General features: G+C 56.4%; 2 protein-coding genes across 7 annotated transcripts in view; both read left to right on the plus strand.

The window, feature by feature from the left end:
* Positions 1-6,942, plus strand: part of IP6K2 (inositol hexakisphosphate kinase 2) — a 30,482-nt gene extending 23,540 nt beyond the window's left edge. For all 5 annotated transcript variants that reach the window (XM_028124453.2, XM_028124452.2, XM_028124454.2 and 2 more), the window contains 3 exons: positions 2,016-2,191; positions 5,544-5,719; positions 6,167-6,942. In XM_028124453.2, the coding sequence (XP_027980254.1) occupies positions 2,016-2,191; positions 5,544-5,719; positions 6,167-6,667 (853 nt within the window). In that variant the 3' untranslated portion in view covers positions 6,668-6,942. The remainder of the gene's footprint in view (positions 1-2,015; positions 2,192-5,543; positions 5,720-6,166) is intronic.
* Positions 6,943-8,647: 1,705 nt separating this feature from the next.
* NCKIPSD (NCK interacting protein with SH3 domain) lies at positions 8,648-19,218 on the plus strand. Of its 2 annotated transcripts, none has more exons than XM_028124345.2 (13): positions 8,648-8,907; positions 11,442-11,551; positions 11,810-12,014; positions 12,150-12,273; positions 12,487-12,977; positions 14,248-14,418; positions 14,575-14,661; positions 14,757-14,895; positions 14,985-15,065; positions 15,188-15,316; positions 15,415-15,507; positions 15,636-15,808; positions 18,327-19,218. In XM_028124345.2, exons 1-13 carry the CDS (start codon positions 8,737-8,739, stop codon positions 18,528-18,530), a joined length of 2,178 nt encoding a protein of 725 aa, XP_027980146.1. In that variant the 5' UTR covers positions 8,648-8,736; the 3' UTR covers positions 18,531-19,218. The 2 variants fall into 2 exon arrangements, with proteins under 2 accessions (XP_027980146.1, XP_027980145.1); XM_028124344.2 differs by having other exon boundaries at positions 12,183-12,273.

The following is a 19,218-nucleotide window of genomic DNA, read 5'->3' on the forward strand; positions in this document are numbered from 1 at the left end:
ACGACCCTGAGATCATGAGCTGAGCTGAAACCAAGAGTTGGACACTTAACCACCTGAGCCACCTAGGCACCCCAGAAATACCACATTTCTTTCATATTTTATAATTAGGACAAAAGATAATCACTTGATTTTTCAAATATAGGTTGGGTGTGTACCAAAAGGGAGTTTTGTGCACTTTCTAAAATAAAAACTACTTTTACCAAATTTATGGAAAACTTCATAAAAATGTACCTTTTTTTTTACTATTTCATTTATTTGCGAGAGAGCATGAGATGGGGGTGGGGAGGGGGCGGAGCATAGGGAGAGGGAGAAGCAGACTCCCTGAGGAGCAGGGAGCCCGATGACATGGGGCTTGATCCCAGAACCCTGAGATCATGACCTGAGCTGAAGGCAGATGCTTAACTGACTGAGCACCCAGGTACCCCCATAAAAATGTACCCTTAGGGGCGCCTGGGTGGCTCAGTTGGTTAAGTGTCTGCCTTCGGCTCGGGTCGTGATCCCAGGGTCCTGGGATTGAGCCCCGCGTCGGGCTCCCTGCTCTGCGGGCAGCCTGCTTCTCCCTCTCCCACTCCCCCTGCTTGTGTTCCTCTCTCGCTGTGATAAATAAAATAATAGAATAAATAATAATAAAATAAATAAAATCTTTTAAAAAAATACCTTTAAAAAAAACTTTTAAGTGCAATTTTACCACTTTGGCCTTCGAAAATATATCCTAGGTCTAGGAGTTGATTTATATTTTATTTGTTTATTTTTAATTAAAAAAAAACACCTTTTTTTAAGTAGGCTCCATGCCCAGTGGGGAGCCCAACTTGGGGATTGAATTCACAACCCTGAGATCAAGACCTGAACTAAGATCAAGAGTCAGATGCTTAACTGATTGAGCCATCCAGGCACCCCTAGGAATTGATTTTTAAATGGAAGTTATAAACAAAGGAAAGTACAGACTTACAATGAATCAGATTTGCACCATATCACCCAAATCCACTTATATTAATGCAGACATGGAGCACCTGGGTGGGTCAGTCAGTTGTGTCCAACTCTTGATTTTGGCTCAGGTCATGATCTCAGGATCGTGAGGTGGAGCCTGCTTAGGATTCTCTATCTCCCTCTGCCCCTTCCCTGATCTCTGTCAAAAAAAAAAAAGATATAACGAAGTCATCTAATTTGTTGTTTATTCTGCCTTATAAATGTCATTAGCCTTTTGTTAGGATATAACCTGCTAGTTAATTTATTTTGAAGTAAAGTCTAATCATACAAGGTAAAAAAAAAAAAGACTCTGGATTAAATTATGCCATTTTGGATAAATAGCTACAGTGGCAGCTATAAAAGAGTTTTAGTCACTCACTGCTTCTGCGGCTGCCCTGTGCCAGGCCCTATGGGGATGCTGCAGTGACCAAGACAGGAGCCATCCCAGCACCTCAGGTTGTTCACTGATGGTGAGAGACAAAATGGTCAGTTAGGTATCCCTGAAATGTAGGATCCACCTATACAGAGCCTTCCAGGTGCCACTCCTTGGCAGAGCTTGTAAAAATATAAATGATATATGTAAATTGAAGTACTTATAATGTAGCTAAGGAAGTTGGCTTATTCCCATGGGATTTCAATTCAGCTTTTCTCAGTCTCCAGCATTTGGAATCAGGGAACCTGCACGTATCAGAAGCCAGGGGGGTCGTACCACCTAGAAGAACAGGGCAGTGAAGGCTGCTTGGGAGGGAGTGGTGGGGGTGCAGGGGTGGAGGCAGAGGCTGTTCTTGCATCTTAGGTTTTCCTTACTGTAGAAAAAACTGAGCTGGCCCCTTAATTTTTTAAAAATCAACTTTTTGAAGTATAATACACTTAATAAAATGTATCCATTTGAAGTGTTTAATGTGTACACTGAAACCAGTGTACCACCAGGGGAACCACTACCATGTCAAGATCTCAAACTTCCCACCACTCCAAAAGTTCTTTCATGCCTCTTTGGCCCTGAATTTTGATAAGACATTGTGATTTATTGCCTTCTTTTCTCCTTACAGCCATAAATTAGAAGAAGAATTTGAGTGGTTAAAGAAATCTGAAGTCCTGTACTACAGTGTAGAGAAAAAGGGGAATGTCAGTTCCCAGCTTAAACACTATAACCCTTGGAGCATGAAGTGTCACCAGCAACAGTTACAGAGAATGAAGGAGAATGCAAAACATCGGAACCAGTATAGTATCCTTTGTTCACAGAGTATCTCTGCCTTGGGGGAGGAGAGGGTGGGTGAGATCCTAAGAGCGCAGAGAAGTTGGGTTTGTTTTCTAGTCATGGTTGTGCCAGGGCACCCGGTGCAGTAACCACGGGCAGATATCCATTCCCACAGGAACGGGCTGGTCTGGGAACGCAGGTGGTGGGGAAGCAGGTGAGGGTCACCCCATGGAGGGACCAACCTGCATCAGGGAGGCTTTAGCCTAGAGTGCAAGGGGCTGGTTCGTGTTTTCAGAAGTTCCCTTGCTTACCTGCCAGGGTTGGGGGTGGTGGGTGGGTGCTGACCTTTCAGTCCTGGTTCACCAGACTGGCACATGAAGAATAGCACAGGGGCCTTTCTTTTTTCCCCCTTCTAGCCCATTAAGCTATGTTTCACTGATTTCTTTCTTTTTTTTAATCTTATGAGGGGGAAATTCCTCAGAATTGAGCATGCTTTATTTTTTATTTTTAACTTTTTACTTTATTTATTTATAAATTTTTACACATTTAGTTTTGTAACAGAGCAACTTGTACACTTGCATCATCTTTCTTTTCCAGTGAAACAAAAAGAAGATTTAAAAATATAAACAGGAACAAAATTACAATAGAGAATGTCAATTCCAAATAAGGTCCTGTGGGTTCTACTGATTCTCCCATCGAGTGGCAGGGGTCAAGTCATCATTAGGAGAGAGTTTTATTTTAAAGATTTATTTATTTATTTGACAGAGAGAGACACAGCGAGAGAGGGAACACAAGCAGGGGGAGTGGGAGAGGGAGAAGCAGACCTCCCGCGGAGCGGGGAGCCCGATGGCAGGGCTCGATCCCAGGACCCTGCGATCATGACCTGAGCTGAAGGCAGACGCTTAACGACTGAGCCACCCGGGAGCTCCCTACTAGAGGATATTTTAAACATGTTAAACATAGAATAATACTTAGAATTTATAAGTACCAGTGACCCAGGTTCAGCAGTTAACTCACTTATGTCCGACTCATGCATGCCATGACTGTCTTCTTACACTTAGCACCCTCAGCCGAGCTCTTTCTGAAGTGTTTCATGGATTTCTAAGAGAAGGATATTTTAAGACATTATTACCATTATTGCTCCTTGAAAGTGGGTAATAATTCCTTATTATCAAATATCTAGTCTGTATCCACATTTTCCTAATTGTCTCATAAATCTGTTTTTACTGATGGATTGTTTGAATGGGGATCCATGTGAGGTTCCTATGTTGTATTTGGTCGAAATGTTTAAGTCTTTTTAAATGCCCTTTCTGTTTTTTCTTCTTGGAAATTTCTTGTCAAAGAAACTAGGTCTTTGGGGTGTCTGGGTGGTGCAGTCAGTTAAGCGGCTCACTCTTGGTTTCAGCTCAGGTCCTGATCTCAGGATCATGAGATCAAGCCCCCAGTCGGGCTCTAGGCTCAGCGGACGGTCTGCTTGAGACTCTCTCCCTCTCCTCCCCCGCTCAGTAAATAAATCTTTAAAAAAAAAAAAAAAAAAAAAACTAGGTCTTCTGAAGTTTCTGACCATCTGGATTTTACTGATTACATTCCTGTGGTGTCTTTTACATGTTACTCTTTTCCCTCTGTTTCCATTAAGTTGATGATATGATCTCCAGGCTTGATCAATTCAGGGTCAGTTTTGGGGTGGGGGCAAAATCCTTCTGCGATGGTGTTGGCCATAAGCAAGTGCACTATTTGTCTTTCTCTCCTGCATTGCTGTTGCCTTAGATCATTTTTCCACTAGGCAGTTTTCTAATTTTGTAGTTCCTTAGCTGGAGCCTGTAAAAATAAACTTTTTCTCGTCAACTATATGCTTATCCTGAGGTATAGTTGATATAGGAAAGGCAGATTAAATGTTTCTTTTATTTACTAAATACTTGGAATAATGGGTGGGTTTTTCAACATCCTCCAAAGGTGACCAATGCATTTTTCAGCATCATTATGAATCTATGAATTTAAACATACTTGATGTGGTTTAGTCCATTGAGGTTTTTATTTGTACTGATGCACAAATTCTCCCATGTTTGGTCTTTTAAAATAGGCTCTTGAGTCCTTCTGACACAATCACAATAGTCTGTGATGACTGTCTTACTTTCTGGCATGAAAAGATGCTCCAGGGCCATGTTTCCTGCTCCAGATGTGAGTTCCTCATTTCTCTAAGGCCGGAGTTTACAAACCTTCTCAGTACAGGGCCAAATAGTAAATGTTTTAGGCCGTACAGTCTGTCACAGCTCTGCCATTGTGGTACGAAAGTATCCATAGATGATAATGTAAATGAGGGAGCGCAACTATCCCAGTAAAACTGTGGTCACCAAGATTTGCATATCATTTAGTTTTCATGTGTCGTGAAGTATTATATATATTTTTTGATGACCTAAAAATTTAAGAACGATTTCTAGTTTGCAAGCCATACAACAAATAGGGAGCCATAGTTCACCAATCCCTGCCCTAGGAAAACTGGTCCAGGCGCTAGGGGTGCTCAAACATCCAGCAAGTCATTGTTTCTAGACCTTTTCGGTGCCACACAGTGGGGAAATACACATTTATTTATTTATTTTTTAAGATTTTATTTATTTATTTGACAGAGGGAGAGAGAGAAACAGGCTCCCCGCTGGGCTGAGAACCTGCTGAGGGGCTCGATCCCAGGACCCTGGGATCATGACGTGAGCTGAAGGCAGATGCTTAACCAACTAAGCCACCCAGGTGCCCCCATACACATTTTATTTTTTTTTAAAAAAGATTTTATTTATTTGTTAGAGACAGAAATAGTGATAGAGAACATGAGTGGGGAAGAGAGGAAGAAACAGGCTCCCCGCTGAGCAGGGAGCCCAATGCGGGGCTTGATCCCAGACCCCGGGGTCATGGCCCGAGCTGAAGGCAGATGCTCGCCCGACTGAGCCACCCAGGTGCCCCAATACACATTTATTTTAAAGAGAAAATTTTTCATGAGTTCATACCGATATTTCAGTTCACATATAAGGCTACAGGATTTACTTATTCAGTGTTCTTTTTATAACTTAGTACAGTCTGGTGTGGAACCCTCTTCCCACACCTTGCTGAATTCAGGAAGTGGTGTGTGTGTGTCTCCCAGGCTGGGGGAAGCCCAGGCCTGTGTTGAGTCTGGACCCAGGCAGTTCCCTGACAAGAACTGAATATGCCTTTTAGCCCTCTCGTCAGCCTTGGGCTCCCTGCATGGGGGGGCGGGTAGCAGGACTGGCGGGGCCTTCTGTGGACTCGGGCTTCTTTGAGACTCTGTGTGCAGGCATTGTGCCCTGGCAGTGCCAAGGCCCCATGCAGCAGCACCTTCTCTTTAGAGGGAGGATTGTCCTTAACCACTCAGAATTCATCTTACTGGAAAACCTGACTTCCCGCTATGAGGTGCCTTGTGTCCTGGACCTCAAGATGGGTACCCGCCAGCACGGTGACGATGCTTCAGAGGAGAAGGCAGCCAACCAGATCCGCAAGTGCCAGCAGAGCACATCTGCAGTCATCGGTGTCCGTGTGTGTGGCATGCAGGTGAGGGAGACACTGGTGTACAGTGTGGGCTGGCCAGGGCGTCCAGTAGCTGCCACTCCTGACCCCTGGCATAGTCCTCTTTTCCCAAGATCCAGCATGACTGAGGGAGTCTCTGGCTCTCTGGGTAGGAAAGCACGCATGCTTGGGTGAACCCTCTGGGGCTGACACGGGTTGACTTAGTCCAGAGCCTCTGGGCAGGAGTGGGAGTAAAAGCCGGAAGGTTAGGCCCTCTCCACCGATCCATATACTAATCAGGGGTCCGTGGACAGAACCAGGTCAGAGGGCCGCATCCTGAGTGGTGGTTGATCGGAGAGGATAGTGTCTTGTGTGACTGGCATACTTAACAGGTTAAAGGATCTGACCCAGGGCTGTCCTATTGCTGCTGTTCCCCAGGTTCAGGCTTTGAGACGGCTGCCAGTACCTAACCTGCTGGTCTCCCTCCCACAGGTGTACCAGGCGGGCAGTGGGCAGCTTATGTTCATGAACAAGTACCATGGACGGAAGCTGTCGGTCCAGGGCTTCAAGGAGGCACTTTTCCAGTTTTTCCACAACGGTCGGTACCTGCGCCGTGAGCTCCTGGGCCCGGTGCTTAAGAAGCTGACTGAGCTCAAGGCCATTTTGGAGCGACAGGAGTCCTACCGCTTCTACTCAAGCTCTCTACTGGTCATCTATGATGGCAAGGAATGGCCTGAGGTGGCCCTGGACTCAGATGCTGAGGACTTGGAGGACCTGTCAGAGGAGTCAGCTGACGAGTCTGCTGGTGCCTATGCCTACAAGCCCATCGGCACCAGCTCAGTGGACGTGCGCATGATCGACTTTGCACACACCACCTGCAGGCTGTATGGCGAGGACAGCGTGGTACATGAGGGCCAGGATGCTGGCTATATCTTTGGGCTCCAGAGCCTGATAGACATTGTCACAGAGATAAGTGAGGAAAGCGGGGAGTGAGCCTGCTGGCTGCACCAGCACTCAAAAGAGACTCTGTGTCCCAGGCACAGCTGTGCTGCGTCGGGGAGGAGGCCAGTATGGCCAGGCCGTTGGCCCCTGCAGCCTGGAGCTGATGTGCAGAGGCCTCTGTGAGTCCCAGCCTGAGCCAGCCCCAACCGCGTTCGGAGTCTTTTATTTATTTTAACTATTTCTTCAACATTCCACATTTGATGATGCAGATACCTCTTTCTTCCCTGAGTGTAAATGTTCTAATACAAACCTTTTTGTTAATTGTACACAGTGCTGCTGTCGTTCTTACTAGGCGCGGGCAGCCAGCCCCCTTCCCAACCCTCAGAAGCCTCACACATGCTGTCTCCTCCCCCCACCCTAGCCCAGGAATATTCTCCTTGCCACTGCCCCCACCTCATAGACCTAAAGTCACCACTGCTTCTTGGCTTGGCCCTTAGGTCTCTTTGGGGTCTTTGCTGGCCTAGTATCCTAGCACCCTCCAAGCAGAGAACTACTTGACTTCTTGATACAGGTCTTTTCCCTCTCCTCCGTGCAGCTTAAGACAAAGTTGGGCAGCATGTGTGCCAGACTTTGGATCCAGCTCCTGCACTGTGATGTCAGGCGTCCTAGAGCCAAACTGGGGCCTTGAGGAGCTGCCAGGCTCTGATCTGCTGGCAGCCATGGGCTCCACAATAAAAGGTCCTAGGAGGTGGGGGGTCCCAGTGAGAAAGGGTGTTCCTCTTAACCACACATGTCACCACTGCTACCCACCACTATGCCCGTCTCATCTATCCAGCTCCAGCCAAGGCAGCCCCTAAGAGCTACTTCTTTGCTAGGAGGGTTCTGGGAGGTGTGGCAGGAGGTCTTGAACGGCAGAACCAGGCACCAGGGAGAAGGGCACAGACCCAAAGCCAAGAAGGTAGGGTCTTGATGTCCAGTTCTAGCAGCCCCACACCGCCCCGAAACTCCCAGCACCTCCTCTCCAAGGCTCGCTATGCCTATGTGCACTACGTCCCAAAACACCCAACTGCATACACTGGCCTGTTTGTGCCCACACCCCCTGCACCCTGGGCCCAGGCTTCCAGTGGGGAATGTGGCTGGACCAGTCCCTGGACAGGAACAGAAGGACCCTTAGGGCCTCTCCCCTGGGTCCCTCCCTCTCTCAGGACATCAAGGACAGGTGAGGGCTGACTGGACAGGTGTGCAGGGTCAAACACGCTCTTCAGGCCACATAGCACGCCTCCTCCCCACCCTCACCAGCTCTCCTGTCTTGCTCAGAAATAAGACAATTTGGAGTTGTAAGTCCTACAAAGACAAGAGAGCAATGTGACAGCGACTGGGAGTGTGATGACCTTAGGCTGTGAGGGAGGGAAGTGAGTCCCAGGCAGAGGAAACCATATGCAAAGACCCACATTAGAGGAGTAGAGAGGAGGTGGGTGGGCAGCGAGGACAGGAGGACTTTGGACTGGGGAATGGCTAACCTGGTTTCGGTGCGCGCGGCTGGAGTAGGGACCCCGTGGAAAGGGGTCATGCGGCCTGCAGACACCAGGGAGACCGGCCCCCGCGGGCGCCTCCCAGTGTTGGATCAGCGAGATGCAACAATGGGACTACGCTACCGTTAGTAGGTCAGGACCCAGTCTCCCGGCGTGGCGGGGACGCTCGAGACTAGAGCGCAGGACAGTCTCGGCCGTTGGGCTGCGGGCGGAGCGCTCCTTCGGGAGGTCGCACGGGTCGCAGCACCCGGGCTTGACTGGAGGGCCAGGCGGGAGAAGCTGGGGTGGGTTCCCCGGGCGGGTATGGAGCGAGGGGTCGTAGGTTCCGATTCTGAAGGGGTCCGTAGGCCACCGACGGCAGACTCGAGCCCCGCCGCGCCGCGCCGCTTGGAACCGCCAGGGGGCGCCGCGACCCGCGCGGGGGCCGCCCCCTCCCGAGGCGGGGCTGCGGCGGGCAGGCGGGTGCGCGCACGCGTCGTGTGTCACGGGGCGGGGCGGGGCGGGGCGATCGCGGTGTTCCCGGCCTGGCGTCCTGGTTCCGCAGCTCCCCGGCGCCTCCACTGCCCCGGCGCGGCCCGGCCCGGCCCCATGTATCGTGCGCTCTACGCGTTCCGCTCGGCGGAGCCCAACGCGCTGGCGTTCGCCGCGGGCGAGACCTTCCTGGTGCTGGAGCGCAGCAGCGCGCACTGGTGGCTGGCGGCGCGGGCGCGCAGTGGCGAGACGGGCTACGTGCCGCCCGCCTACCTGCGCCGCCTGCAGGTGAGTGTTCCCCTCCCCGGCCCGGCCTCCGCGGTCCCTAGACTGGGCCCCATCACAGGCTCTCGGTATCGACCCCGCATGCCCCAGCCCCTCCGGGACCTCCCGCAGATAGGCAGTCTGACCCTGAGACCCCAGACTCACGAGGACTGGGACCCCAAGAGCCCGCATCCCCACAAAAGGCCAGGCCCTTGGCAGCCAACTCTGAGGACACGAGACCTGCAAGCCTAACTCAGGGCCTGAGACTCCTTGGCATCCCAGACCCATTAAGACCCGATATCTGAAGCTCCATCTGAGTAGCATTCAAGACTCAGTCCTGAGATTCCACTACCGCCGAATTCTGATCAGTTCCCCAGATCCCTGAGACCGCAGACCCATAATCGGTCCTTTCCCTGGATCGCCCGGATCCCACACTCTTGTCTCCCACCCTCAGACCCCCAACTGGAGCCGCTGCCTCCACCACTGAGACCCGGGCCACCCTGGACACCACCTGTTTCCCCAGCCATCCTCTGTGTCCTCACTCCCCCCATGAGACCCCGAAGCCCCTAGATGACCCAGCAAACCTTGAGGCCTCAGTGTCTTTCACCCTCCTGTCCTCAGCCACCCCCTAAGCTCTTCTTCAGACCAGCCCCGACCCTCTTGGAACCAAAGATCTCAGCCCCTGTTGGCACTCCCCGGCACTACTCTCCCCACCTCCCCCCACTCCCATCACAAGCTTCAGGCCCTGACTTTTCGGACTTAATTTTCTCTGAAATTGAAAAGCCCCATCCCTTCTTGTCCACAGCCTGGGGTGGGGGCCTCTCCCGTTGTGAGGAAGTGAGACCTCTTCATGGCTTCCTCTGGTCTGACTATGGCCCTATTTCCTTCCAGTGGAGGCTGCATCTCCAGTTCCTGTTTCCCCAAGAATAGTCCTGCAGTGGGGGCTGGGGTGCAGTGGCTCCAGCTGGTCTCTTCTGACCTCCAGGGAGAGGGGGGCCTGGAGCCTCCAGGCCTGGCCTGTGCCAGACACCCCCCCCTCCCCATCCTAGTCGTGCGTCTTTGGGAAACATCCTGTCCCGGCCCAGTTCAGGACAGAAATAACAGGATAAATTTGGAGATGTCATCTGGTCTTAGCGTAGGGGATGGGCCCTGGGCCTTGGACCCTCAGCTTACTCCCTTCTAGGAGTGCCTGGGGTGTGACTGGGGCCCTGGACACTGGGGCTGCTGGCTCTGGAGTGAGCGTGTCAGACCCAGCCTCTCTGGGGTTGGGGGCTTGTTGGAAGCCTCTTCTTCAGGGGCCCGTGAGGATCCTTTCCTGGGCTAGTGGGGCTTGGTGCTTGGGGAGGGCGGAGAGGCTACTGTCCTCTTGTAGTCTCTTTCTGTGTATCTCCCGGTCTCTGCCCCCCAACTCTGTGTCTGCCATTCCGACTCTCCCCCTTTCTCTGTCTCCGGCTCTCAATTTCTTTCTGCGTTGTCTCCCTCTGCCTGTCTTCCCTCTCCCTCTTTTCCCTCTCCCTCCCTCCCTCCCTCCCTCCCTCCCTCCCCTTCTCTCTCTTTCTTGTTTTCCATGGGTATGTATTTGTTTTTCTGTCCCCCTTTCTGTCTGCTGTCTCCCTGCATTCTGGCGTACCCCGTGCTACCTGGAGGGCTTTGCTGACCTCTGTATCCATCTGTCTGTCCCTATCGGGGACGCTTCTTCGACCCCGCTTGGAGTGACGTCACCTCAGTCCTGAGACTTCTGTGTAGCCTGATGAACCATCATGGACAGGGGAGGGCTGGAGGTGGATGGCCCCACGGCTCCCACCCCCCACCCTTCCCACCACGCCAGGCTGGCTGGGTTGATTAGACCCCGGAGTTGCTGTGTCTGGTAGCACGGAATCTGGGACAGGGGCCAGGCCCCTCTCTTATGTCCGTCCTTTGCCACAAACACAGAACTGCTGCTTCCCAGGGCCAGTCTGGAGGATTCCTGGAATAACTAGGGGGAATGAGGGCTAGAAGCAGGGGTGGGAAGAGGGGGTCCCTTTGGGCCATCCTCAGCTGGTCCCTCAGGCCCATCCCCAGGGTCTGCAGAAGGCTCTGCGAGGACAGGGCTATTCTGGAGTGTGACCTTGGTTTGGAGAAGGATCAGCAAGATCCAGAGTGATTTGTTAAGGGTTCCAGACACTAGGGGCTCCCTGCTTGGCATGTCAGCCTGGGCTCTGAGCCAAGCCTGGGGATAGACCAGGTATGTGCTCCTGGTCTCAAGCTGGGGGTCCCTGGGCTGTGTTTTTGCTCTAGACCCCTGGTGTCCAGAGACAGCTGAGAGCCTCACTGTGGGGCCTGACTGGGACCCCAATATGTAAAGCAGCAGCATGGGGCCACCCCGTGCCCCAGCTCCCTGAGTAACACAGTTTGAGAACCTTACTTCATAGCGTAGTTCAGCTTTCTACACTCATGTCTGGCATTCCGGGCTTTAGCTGTAACGGTCCTCGGTCTGCCCTGGGCTCCATCCTAGGCTGGATCTGAGCTCACGCTCCCGAGGCCCCCAGGTCTAACTGTGCACCCTTACCCCCGCCCAGGGCCTGGAGCAGGATGTCCTCCAAGCCATTGACCGGGCCATTGAGGCGGTGCACAATGCAGCCATGCGGGATGGTGGCAAGTACAGCCTGGAGCAGCGTGGGGTCCTTCAGTGAGTGTGGGGGAGGGGAGGAGGAGGGCACCCTCCACCTTCCTGCCCCAGTGAGCACAGTCGGGTGGGGGTCCAGTGAGGACTGGGGAGGTCTGGAAGGCAGAGTTCGGGCTAGGGCAGAGTGAGGTGGAGCATGAGGGAGGTGGGTGGAGCTTGGGCTGTGAGCACCCCCCCCCCCCCAGCATCCCACAAGGAGCCTGTGAGGACTTCGGGAGTTTTAAGGTCACTCGCCCAGTAATCTCCCTGTCCCTCCATCAGGAAGCTGATCCACCACCGGAAAGAGACTCTGTCCCGCAGAGGCCCCTCAGTCCCCAGTCCCGCAGCTATGACCGCGTCCACCAGTGACCATCATTTGGACGCTGCTGCCGCCAGGCAGCCCAATGGGATGTGTCGAGCTGGGTTCGAGCGGCAGCACAGCCTGCCCAGTTCCGAGTATCTCGGGGCAGACAGAGGCCTCTACCAGGTATGTGGGGAGGATGCCCTGGGGAAGGGAGGTGGGTGGAGCTTAAGGCTGGGTCCAGAGGCTCCAAGAGTCCACTCGGGTCAGTGATGCAGAGCCGTAGCCTTGCCCCTGGCAAGAGCCCAGGGCCCTAGCCAGGCCGGTACCCCAGCTGGCAGCCTGTCCTCCCAGATCCCACCTCAGCCTCGCCGAGCAGCTCCCGACACGCCACCCCCACCTGTGAAGCGCCGAGACCGGGAGGCCCTGATGGCCCCAGGAAGTGGTGAGAAGGCAGGGTTGGGGCAGTTTGGGGCGGGGGGCACCCTCTGCTTGGCACGGCTGCTCTGCCTGTGTCAGAAAGTTAGGGGCTCTGGGCTTGGCGGGGCGGGTCTGGCAGGGAAACCAGGCCCTGTCCTGGGAGGGGCGCAGCTCAGGGCCTGGAGGGGTAAGGGACCCAGGGGGCTGTCCCAGCACAGCATCCACTCTCTGCCCACAGGCGGCCGCAACACCACGCCCTCCGGGGGCAGTTCTGTGTCCAGTGGCTCCTCAGTCAGCAGCACCTCCCTTGACACGCTCTGTACCGGCTCTAGCTCGTCTGAGCTGGGTCCCAGCTGCTCACCCACGCCCCCGCCCGTGCCCCGCCGAGGCACCCATACCACTGTGTCCCAAGCTCAGCCCCCTCCCTCCAAAGTGCCAGCCCCCGAGCCCCCTACAGAGGAGGTGGCGGTTGATACAACCTCAGCCTCTGATGAGCTGGAGGCCCTGGGTGCACTGAGCCTGGGGACCACAGAGGAGAAGGTGGTGGCTGAGACTGCTGTGCCCAGGACCATCGGGGCAGAGCTGATGGAGCTCGTGCGGAGAAACACCGGCCTGAGCCACGAGCTATGCCGTGTGGCCATTGGCGTCGTGGTGGGTCACATCCAGGCTTCCGTACCGGCCAGCTCGCCTGTCATGGAGCAGGTCCTCCTCTCGCTGGTAGAGGGCAAGGTGAGGGTGGGCGACGGGGCCAGGGGGCCTCCCCATCCTTGGGCCGCCCCGCTTCCCCTGCCCCATTCCCACCCTCACACTTGCATCCAGCCTTGCCTTGACAGTAGCTCGGCCTTCGTTGTGGTGGGTGCTGGGGACGTTTGAGCTGATCCCTGGAGGAGAAAGGGAGGAAGAGCATTCCAGGTAGAGGCTTAGCCTGGGCAAGGGCCATAAGGCAGGCCCACGCTTGGCTCGTAGAGGGAAGCGGAACAAGGCCGGCATGGCTCTATCACGGGGAGTGAGGGAACAGGTGGTGTGGGAGGAGGTGCGACTCGGGGCAGGTGACAGATGAGACCAGATGTGAGTGGCCCAGAGTCTTCTCTGGCTGCCGGGGAGGAGTGGATACGGCATGAGAGAGGGCAGTGGCTTGCTGGCCTTGGCAGTGGAGAGGAGTGGGTGCTTCAGGAGCTGTGGCGGAGGTCTCAGTGCTGACGCAGGTGTGAGTCAGGTGCGTGGGCATCGTGGGGTGGGTGGGATGCTTTGCCAGGGTTGGGGCACTGGTCAGGAAGCAGGATTGGGGGGCAGTGAACCATCTCCATATGGGGACCAGATGGGCCCAGGGTCCCTCCTTAGGGCCCCAGGACCCAGCAGCCGTGGGGTGGGGGTGGGGCGGCGGGTGGAGCAGCAGGTCAACGTGCTTGTTGTCTGTGCTGGGCACGGCGGGTGCTTGTCAGGCGGGAAGTACTCGGGAGCCGGGAGGCGGGGCGATGACAAGGCCTGGTGGCACGTTGTGTGGATTCGGAGGGTAGGATCTCAGTCACATTTAGGCAGTGGCAGAGTCGGTGGCCTTCCTCGCAGAAGGTGTTTATGCAGGGCTGGGATGAGAGGCGGGTTGTTGGAAGGCACCCCACAGATGTGTCTCGTGCAGAATCTGGTCCCAGCAGGTTGTCAAGACGGGGCAGTAGAGTTACTTGCAGAGGGGGTGTGGAACTGGGCTGGTGCCCTTGGGAGCCTCGGTGTTGAGGTGTGGGCCGTGGGAACAGGTCTTTAGTGGGAGCTTGAGGCGGGGCAGAGGGGAGAAAGAAAGAGAACCGGGGCCTGGTCCTGTCACAGGTTCTGGGAGGCCACAAACGAGGAACCCCTCTGAGAGGTGAGGCTGGGGACCCTTGCCTTATGTTGGCCCGGAGCTAATGCCCGTGACATCCTCAGGGTCTGGGTTGACTTCCAAGCCTTGGGGGCTTCCTGGCGATGGGGACGGGCAAGGAGTGTGCTGAGCCATGCCTCCCCCCAGGACCTGAGCACTGCCCTGCCCTCAGGGCAGGTCTGCCATGACCAGCAGCGGCTGGAGGTGATCTTTGCAGACCTGGCTCGGCGGAAGGATGATGCCCAGCAGCGCAGTTGGGCCCTGTATGAGGACGAGGGTGTCATCCGCTGCTACCTGGAGGAGCTGCTGCACATTCTGGTGCGGGGTGGGGGCCCACGGGTGTCCCACCCCTACCCCCACCCTGGGCCACCCCCGTCCAGTGCTCAGGAGTCTCTCCTGCGGGTACTCAGCACGCTCGTGTGTGGCCGCGCGGCTCACACGGAGTGAGTCTGTCACGCTTCCTCCTCCCCACAGACTGACGCAGACCCGGAGGTTTGCAAGAAAATGTGCAAGAGAAACGAGTTCGAGTCTGTCCTGGCCTTGGTGGCCTACTACCAAATGGTGTGTGTGAGGCCGCGGGGCGGGGGTGGGGAGCCCCCCCCGCCCCCCGGCAGAGGGGGGCGGTTCCAGGCGCTGAGCGCGGGGTCTCCCGCCAGGAGCACCGGGCGTCGCTGCGGCTGTTGCTGCTCAGGTGCTTCGGCGCCATGTGCGGCCTGGACGCGCTCGTCATCTCCACGCTCGTGTCGTCCGTGCTGCCCGTGGAGCTGGCCCGGGACATGCAGACAGACACGCAGGGTGAGGCGGGGCGGGGCCTCCTGCCGTGCGGGGGTGGGGGGGCGTTCCCACCACCCGCCGGGGCCCTCACCGTGTGCCTTGCCCTCCAGATCACCAGAAGCTCTGCTACTCGGCCCTCATCCTGGCCATGGTCTTCTCCATGGGGGAGGCGGTGCCCTACGCACACTACGGTGAGCGCGCCGGGAGCCCGAGGGCCCGGGGACCCACCGCCCGGGGTGACAGGGACCCAAGGGGCTGCGTGGGGAGGGCGCAGAGGCGGGGAGGCCTCAGGTCCTGTGCACCCCCCTCCCAGAGCACCTGGGCACGCCCTTCGCCCAGTTCCTGCTGAGCATCGTGGAGGACGGGCTGCCCCTGGACACCACAGAGCAGCTGCCAGATCTGTGCATGAACCTGCTTCTAGCGCTCAACCTGCACCTGCCAGGTGGGGGTGGGGCCCGGCGGGAGCGGGGCTGACTCACAGCGAGGGGGCGCTCCCCGCTTGGTGCCCGTGCGCTGGTCTACACCCGTGTCCGTCCTCAGCCCCTGACCAGAACGTCGTCATGAGCGCCCTGAGCAAACACTCCAACGTCAAGATCTTCTCCGAGAAGCTGCTGTTGCTTCTGAACAGAGGGGGTGAGGGCCCGGGAACCTGTGTGGTTGCCACTGCCCTGTCGTTTGGCTCCGTGGCCCCCGACACTCCCTGCGGCGCCCCTGGGCCCCTCACAACCATCGCCCTGACCCCTCCTCCCCCTGCCTCCTAGACGACCCCGTGCGCATCTTCAAACACGAGCCGCAGCCGCCGCATTCCATCCTCAAGTTCCTGCAGGACGTGTTCGCCAGCCCCGCCACAGCCGCGATCTTCTACCACACAGACATGATGGCGCTCATCGACATCACTGTGCGCCACATTGCGGACCTGTCACCTGGAGACAAGGTGCCCAGACGTGGCTGCGGCAGGGGTGGGAGCTGTGCAGAAGCTGCAACAAAATGCCACTGAACGGAGACTGGGGGCAGGGTGCAGCTGGAGCCAGGCCGGTGTGGGGGCCACTCAGAAACCGTGGCAGGTGTGCCCTGACCACAGGAGCCCCGGTGAGCCAATGTGGGCCAGGCTGCCTGGACAGAGCTGGGGTGGAGGAAGCTGAGCGGTCAGGCAGGAGGAGGTGGCATTTCCACAAAGCCTCAGAGGCTGCGGCGGGAGCTCGTGATCTCAGAGGAGGGGATGTGGCCTGACTGACACCCCAAATGGAGTGCAGACTAGGTGAGAGCCCAGGGGAGGCGGGAGGCCTGCAAGGAAGCAGCCGCGGCTGTCACGGCGGCCCGGGTGGGCAGTGAGAGGCCATGGCTGTGGGCAGTGAGGTCAGGTTTGCGTGTATCGGCGGTGAGTCCCGGGGCTTGCCCTGGACTTCTGTCAGGCAACCAGGTGGATGAAGAGTGATTGCTGAGGCAGGGAAGCATTCGGGGTCGGGGGTGGGGGCAGGAGATAGGGTCGTGTTCTGATGTGTCAAGACTGAGAAGATAGCTGCCAGTCATCCAGGTACAGAGCCCGTCGGGGAGCAGTGGAGCTGAGTTGGGACTGGAGAGACACAGTGTGGAGTTGCCTGTGCACACGTGTGACGGGGAAGCCTGCTTCGGTGCTACCGCCGAGGGCGGGAGGTGGGACAGGTCAGAGGGAAGCTCATACCTTGGCTCGGGGCACAGTGAGGACAGGTAGGAACCCAGGGGAAAACCACGAGAACAGGAGCCCAAAGCGGGGTTTGGAGGAGGTGGGAGATGAGCTGTTTCCACAGTTAGGAGCCTGAGTAGGACGAAGGCTGCGAATTGGCCGTTGGAATTGCCCCCCAGAGGCCAGAGGTGACTGACAAGCCGTATCTGCAGAGTGGAGGGAAGAGGGTCCGAATGGAGCGTGCAAGAGAGAATTTGAACTTGGAGGGGAGTGAGGGGGGCATTGGAAGCCATAAACAGAGACAACTGCTATGAGTCTGTCTATGAAGGGAGCAGAAGAGAGGGGGGCCCCTGGAGGGAGATGTGGGGGTCAGGAAGGGTTTTAAAGGTAGAAGTTGCTGGTGCCGGTCTCTGGGCCAGAGGCAATGATCAGTATAAACATCAAGAAATGGCTGACGTGTCCAGGACAGTGGGCCAGTGCAGGAGTGAGGTAGATCGGGCAGTGGGGGGAGCCTCCCCCCCCATGGGAGCCAGGGCAGCTCATTCTGGCAGGGACAGGTGAGATGTGGGTCCTGGGAGGGGAGGACAAGAGCTGTCTGAAAGATCGCTTGTTTTTTTCCATGGAGCAGAAGGCCGGCTGTCCAGGCACTTTGGATTTGGAAAACCGGCAGAAGGAGGTGGGCAGTGATCCTTAAGGGTGCGTGAATGTAGCAGAGGAGAGAGGCAGGAGTCCAGGGCAGCGGTGTACGTCCCTCTGAGGTTTGTGGTAGGGAAGGAAGTTCGGTCCTGCGTGCGGCCTTGGGGCTGCCCACTGCTTAGACGCTGGGAGCTGATTTGCAGGCGCGGTCTGACCAGGGTTGGGGGTCACAGGACGCTGCCTGAAGAAGGTATTGACTCCTCGAAGCACAGGTAGAGAGGGAGGGGAGAGATGGTGACAGGGATGGTGAGGGGGGCAGACAGAGGGAAAGTGCTGGGGTCGGGTCAGTGGATTGGGTGTCTCAATGAGGAAAAAGGAACAGCTGGGGTGTCAGACTCAAGGGACTCTTGAAGCTTTTTCAGCCTAAAGGTGCTGGGGTGGGGGATATTGGCGCTGGACTGGGGGCATGTGTGGAAGGTAGGATGGTGGCCAGGGCCTAGGGGTGGGTATCAGAGAGGACATATGTGTTTCTGGCCTGTGCGTTTAGATGGACAGCCGAGCTCTTTAGTAAGAAAAAAAAAAAACATGAGAAAGCCTTCAGTCTGGGGAAGATGGGGAAGGTCATGGGTCTGATGGTGCACATGTGTGGCGGAGGTCTCTTTGAGGCATGTGGGAGATGAGAAGTGGGTAGTTGAAACTCTCATCTGGAGCTCCCTGGAGAGGTCTGGGCCAGAGGTGTGAGTGTGGGTCATTACCTGAAGCTGTGAGTGTGAGTGAGATCTTCCAGGGTGAGAGAAAGCAGGGGGCCTCTGACCAGACAGCGGCCCCGTGAGGGCCCAGCAGTAAAGATGGGCAGGGCAGGACCTGGCTGCTTCCCCTTGCCACCTCTCTGAGCCAGGACTCCCGTGGGCTGGCCCTGTTCTGGGACTGCCTATGCCTGGGACGATCCATTCATTTCACTTACTCAGCGGCTCTCAACGGCCAGCTCTGGGCCAGGCACATGGTGGGTGCTGGGGGGGCGGGGGGATGCAGCCCTGATCTTCAGTACTGTGAGCTGGCCCACAGCCCAGGGGCACATGTGGCGGCCTGTTCCTGTTGGGTAGCAGTGGCAGTGCCTCGCCAGGGTCCCTGAGCTCAGCCACTCCTCCCACAGCTGCGCATGGAGTACCTGTCCCTGATGCGCGCAGTGATCCGCTCCACACCCTACCTGCAGCACCGCCACCGGCTCCCCGACCTGCAGGCCACCCTGCGGCGCATCCTGAATGAAGAGGAGGCCTCGCCCCAGGGCCAGATGGACCGCATGATTGTCCGAGAGATGTGCAAGGAATTCCCCGTGCTAGGCGAGGACCCCAGCTAGCGCCTCCCTTCCCTCCCTTCCCTGCAGCCCTGGTCGGGGTGCAGGGGACGCGGAGGCGTGGCCCTCAGAATGTTTTGCACAGATGGGGTGGGGGAGGTGGTGGAAGGGACCTGAGCAGGGCTACCTCCCCAGGAGTAGAGCCGATGTGAGGGGCCAAGTGTAGGATTGGGGACCACGCTCTGGGAGCTCCACTGGGGCAGAGGGCCTGTGTGAGCTGAAGCCCCTCCATCTCCCGGTAGGCTTCCTCTTCAGCATGCCCCCTCCCCTCAGATCAGATGCACACTCAGAGTCCTGCTGCTGCTCCAGGCTGGGCCAGAGCACCCCATCCCTGTCCTGCCTAGTCTGGGTCCTGGGCCTCAGCAAGCCATGTCCTTGGGGTCAGGGGAGGCGCCACCCGCCAGCTCTGTTCTTTGCCTTAGCTTCGCGGTAAGTGCTGCTCATGTGCCCCCCCCCCCCGTGGGGGTCGCTTTCCCTTGCTCCCACCCCCAGAGGTCTTGGCCAAGCTGCTGCTTCGAGCGCAGCATCTTAGAGACGGGCCATCCATTCTGGAGCGCCACAGAATAGGGTGATGGCACTGAGAAAGCCAATGACAGAGTCTATTTTCTCCGTAAAAACAGACTGAAAAGCCATGTGTATTTTCCTGTGTGCTGCAGCTCACCTTCGGAAATAAATCACAGGCATCTGGAAA

Source organism: Eumetopias jubatus, unplaced genomic scaffold (genome assembly GCF_037043125.1).
Source record: "Eumetopias jubatus isolate StellerSeaLion01/CBP00866 unplaced genomic scaffold, mEumJub1_p1.0 scaffold_1, whole genome shotgun sequence".
Classification (NCBI taxonomy): domain Eukaryota; kingdom Metazoa; phylum Chordata; class Mammalia; order Carnivora; family Otariidae; genus Eumetopias; species Eumetopias jubatus.

Coding starts and splice junctions, on each gene's coding strand:
- NCKIPSD (XM_028124345.2), top strand. CDS start 8,737: ATGTATCGTGCGCTCTACGCGTTCCGCTCGGCGGAGCCCAACGCGCTG. Junction 12,978..14,247: donor TCTCGCTGGTAGAGGGCAAG/GTGAGGGTGGGC, acceptor GCCTCCCCCCAG/GACCTGAGCACTGCCCTGCC. Junction 14,419..14,574: donor AGGAGCTGCTGCACATTCTG/GTGCGGGGTGGG, acceptor TCCTCCCCACAG/ACTGACGCAGACCCGGAGGT.